Below are 3,949 nucleotides of genomic sequence, written 5' to 3' on the forward strand. Positions count from 1 at the left end.
ATAGTCCAGAGAAGAGAATATGGGTCAGAAGTCATGAGGCTTTCAGGGGTAGCATGGGGAGTGTGGAAAGCTCTAGATCCAATCCCCAAACCTGGCCCTAGTCCACTGACTTGCTACATCATCTTGGGCAAAACACTGTACCTTTTTGAACCTCTGCTTTTTCACCTGTAGACAAAAGTGTTAGAGCTCGAGTCTGTGCTTTAGAGTGTTTTCATGGGAGGGACCCTCCCATCTTCTTCTGCCCCAGGGTCCCCAGTTCTCCTTCTCCCAGGAGGACTTCCTGACTTCCATCCTGCCCTCCCTCATGGAAATTGACACTGTGGTCTTCATTTTCACCCTGGATGGTAAGAGGAAAGATGGGAGTGGTGAGGGAAGTGGAGGGGGGAAGCAGAATGACTCAGAGGCACTGTTATTTTTTTGGGTCTTAGGGTACCTGCTCAGAGGGAGGGATGGGGTGAATATCCTGACTGGACCCTAGCCCGGGGAGCAGGAGGAACAGCTGCACAGTCAGCCTTTTGACTCCAATGCCCTCCTTTTCCTGATATCCTGATGTCCTTTGACTCTGATATCCTCCTTCCTAGACAACCTCACGGAGGTGCAGACTATAGTGGAGCAGGTGAAAGACAAGACCAGCAACATCCAGGCCCTGGCACATAGCACCGTGGGGCAGTCCTTGCCGGTGAGAGTCCAGCCGTGACGAGGGGACCCAGGCGGCAGTTACAGCCAGGTCTTCCTGGAGATGCCACTCCTGCTCCTCTTTCTCTCTCTCCAGATCCCTCTGAAGAAGCTCTTTCCCTCCATCATCAGCATCACATGGCCACTGCTTTTCTTTGACTATGAAGGGAACTTCATCCAGGTATGGGGAATGGGAAGGTCATATCTGCATTGACAGGCTGGGAGGGAGAGGGATTCCAGGAGTCAGAAAATCCAAGGCTGGAGGATAGAAAGCTCGGAGACCTCTCTGATCTTCACAAAGCCAGCTGGGAAAGGTCATGGGTTACCAGGTAACTAGTCAGAGTTCCCAAGGCAATGAACTACTAGGCTCAGCTGTTTCTAGAAATATGCAAAAACTGCAGGATAGGCCACCAGTCACCTGACAGGTGTTCATTTGTCCTTCAGGACAGGTTAATTCTTTTTTTTTTTTTCTTTGACGCAGAGTCTTGTTCTGTCGCCAGGTTGGAGTGCAGCGGTGCAATCTTGGCTCACTGCAAACTCTGCCTCCTGGGTTCAAGTGATTCTCGTGCCTCAAGCAGCTGGGACTACAGGCACGTGCCACCACGCCCGGCTAATTTTTGTACTCTTAGTAGGGACAGGTTTTTCCCATGTTGGCCAGGCTGGTCTTGAACGCCTGATCTCAAGTGATCTGCCTGCCTCAGCCTCCCAAAGTGCTGGGATTACAGGAGTGAGCCACTACACCCAGCCTGGTTTTATCTTTCTAAATGAATTGGAATTGTTTGAAAAAAGAGGCTTTATTTGGCCTGGTCAATCTTTAGCTATAGACATATTTTCGTGGTGGTTCATGCCTTTATTCCCAGCACTTTGGGAGGCCGAGGCAGACGAATCACCTGAGGTCAGGAGTTTGAAGCCAGCCTGGCCAACATGGTGAAACCCCATCTCTATTAAAAATATGAAAAAATTACCTAGGCATGGTGGCAGGTGCCTGTAATCTCAGCTCACAGGAGGCTGAGGCAGCAGAATTGTTTGAACTGGAGAGGCAGAGGTTGCAGTGAGCCGAAAATGCACCGTTGTACTCCCGCCTGGGCAACAAGAGTGAAACTCTGTCTCAAAACAAAGAAACAAAATAAATAAATATTTTTGATGTGAAGTGTTTCTACACTTTTATTTATTTATATTTTTCTTTCTTGCCCTCCAAAGTGACAGTGGATATATTTTTATTCTGATAAAATTCAATCCTACAGAAAAATACAAGAATGGTGCAAGGAAAACCCATATTCTTTTCCCTAGATTCATCAATCATTAACATTTTGCCATATTTGCTTCATTTCTTTCTTTTCTCCTGAATTATTTGAAGTATAATTGGAGCTGGGTGCGGTGGCTCACGTCTGAAATCCCAGCACTTTGGGAGGCCGAGGCAGGCGGGTCACAAGGTCAGGAGTTTGAGACCAGCCTGACCAACATGGTGAAACCCCGTCTTTACTAAAAATGTAAAAATTAGCCAGGCATGGTGGTGAAAAAAAAAAGACCCAGATGGTGAGACTCTGTCTCAAAAAAAAAAAAAAAAGAAAGATAATTGGAGATACTGCAATATGTCATACTAATCACTTGGCATATTTCCTTTAAAAACAAGGGCATTCACTGCATAATTACAATATAATTTTCCATTCAGGAAAATGACAATTAATATAATACTATTATCTATTATCCAGACTATATTCAGTTCCCCCAAGTACTCCTGTACTGTTTTTATTTCCCAGATCCAGGATCCAATCAAGGATAATGCACTGTATTCAGTTATCAGGTCTTTTGGTTTTCCTTTATTCCAGATGAGTTTCTCAGTTGTTGTTTTTTAACTCTTTCATGACATTGATATCTTAGAAGTCCAGGCCAATTGTTTTCCAGAATTTGCCTCACTTTAGATTTGCCCGATTATTTTTTCATTATATTCAGGTTAAATTTTTTGGCAGGAGTACTGCATAGGGGAAGTGTGCCCTTATCAGTGTATCACATCAAGGAGGCACCTGATGTCTGTTTGTCCCGTTATTGGTGATGCTACATTCGATCATTTGGCTAAGATGGTGTCTGTTAGATTTCTCTTTATTCTATTCCTCAGCAATCTTTCACCCAATGTTTTTAGCATCCACTGACGATTCTTGGTTGAATCAATTATTACTATGATAGTTTTTAAATGGTGATTTTCTGTTTCTGTTCTTTCCATCTATATTCAGTAGTTGGCATTCTTCTGTGAAGAAAATCTTTCTTGGCCAGGTGTGGTGGCTCACAGCTGTAATCCCAGCACTTTGGAAGGCCAAGGCAGGTGGATTACTTGAGGCCAGGAGTTTGAGGCCAGCCTGTCTGACATGGCAAAAACCCATCTCTACTAAAACTACAAAAATTAGTGGGGTGTGGTGGCGTGCACCTGTAGTCCCAGATACTTGGGAGGCTGAGTCAGGAGAATCGCTTGAACTGGGAGGCAGAGGTTGCAGTGAGCTGAGATCATGCTCCTGCACTCCAGCCTGGGTGACAGAGCAAGACTCTGTCTCAAAAAAATAATATTAATAAAATAAAATAAAATGTTTTTTTCTCTCTCCATCCTATCTACCCTATCTGTCTTTATTTTTTATTGTCAATATGGACTCATGAATTTTTTGTTGTTAAATGTGTTTTAATCCATTCTTCTTATTATTCATTATTTATTTTAATGCTCAAAATGAGAGCTCATTCATGCTGGATCCTGTGTCCTTGTGATATATACACATCAGTATTTGAACACTCATTGTTGTGTATCTTTTGCAAAATAATAATAATACCCTTCTTATGCAAAAGGTAGCATCTTTCTTACATCTTGCATTTTTTTGCCTAAGATATTCTGAAAATCACTACAGTGCAGTTATTAGATCTCTTCCGCATTAGTCCTTATTGTGTGTGTGTGTGTGTGTGTGTGTGTGTAACAATAGTTTGCCCTGTGCATGTGTGTGTGTGTGTGTGTAACAATAGTTTGCCCTGTGTGTGTGTAACAATAGTTTGCCCTGTGCGTGTGTGTGTGTAACAATAGTTTGCCCTGTGCATGTGTGTGTGTGTGTGTGTAACAATAGTTTGCCCTGTGCGTGTGTGTGTGTGTGTAACAATAGTTTGCCCTGTGCGCGCGTGTGTGTGTGTAACAATAGTTTGCCCTGTGCGTGTGTGTGTGTAACAATAGTTTGCCCTGTGCGTGTGTGTGTAACAATAGTTTGCCCTGTGCGTGTGTGTGTAACAATAGTTTGCCCTGTGC

The 3,949-nt window shown here is 43.7% G+C and overlaps 1 protein-coding gene across 1 annotated transcript in view; it reads left to right on the plus strand.

Moving 5' to 3' along the window:
* GCKR (glucokinase regulator) overlaps window positions 1–3,949 on the plus strand; it is a gene marked incomplete at its 5' end in the record, with an annotated part of 24,615 nt that overhangs the window by 8,372 nt on the left and 12,294 nt on the right. Inside the window, 3 exons of the mRNA XM_017545626.2 lie at window positions 248–344; window positions 582–679; window positions 773–856. Coding sequence (XP_017401115.2) covers window positions 248–344; window positions 582–679; window positions 773–856 — 279 coding nt within the window. The remainder of the gene's footprint in view (window positions 1–247; window positions 345–581; window positions 680–772; window positions 857–3,949) is intronic.

This window comes from Cebus imitator, unplaced genomic scaffold (genome assembly GCF_001604975.1).
Source record: "Cebus imitator isolate Cc_AM_T3 unplaced genomic scaffold, Cebus_imitator-1.0 Scaffold180, whole genome shotgun sequence".
Taxonomy (NCBI): Eukaryota; Metazoa; Chordata; class Mammalia; order Primates; family Cebidae; genus Cebus; species Cebus imitator.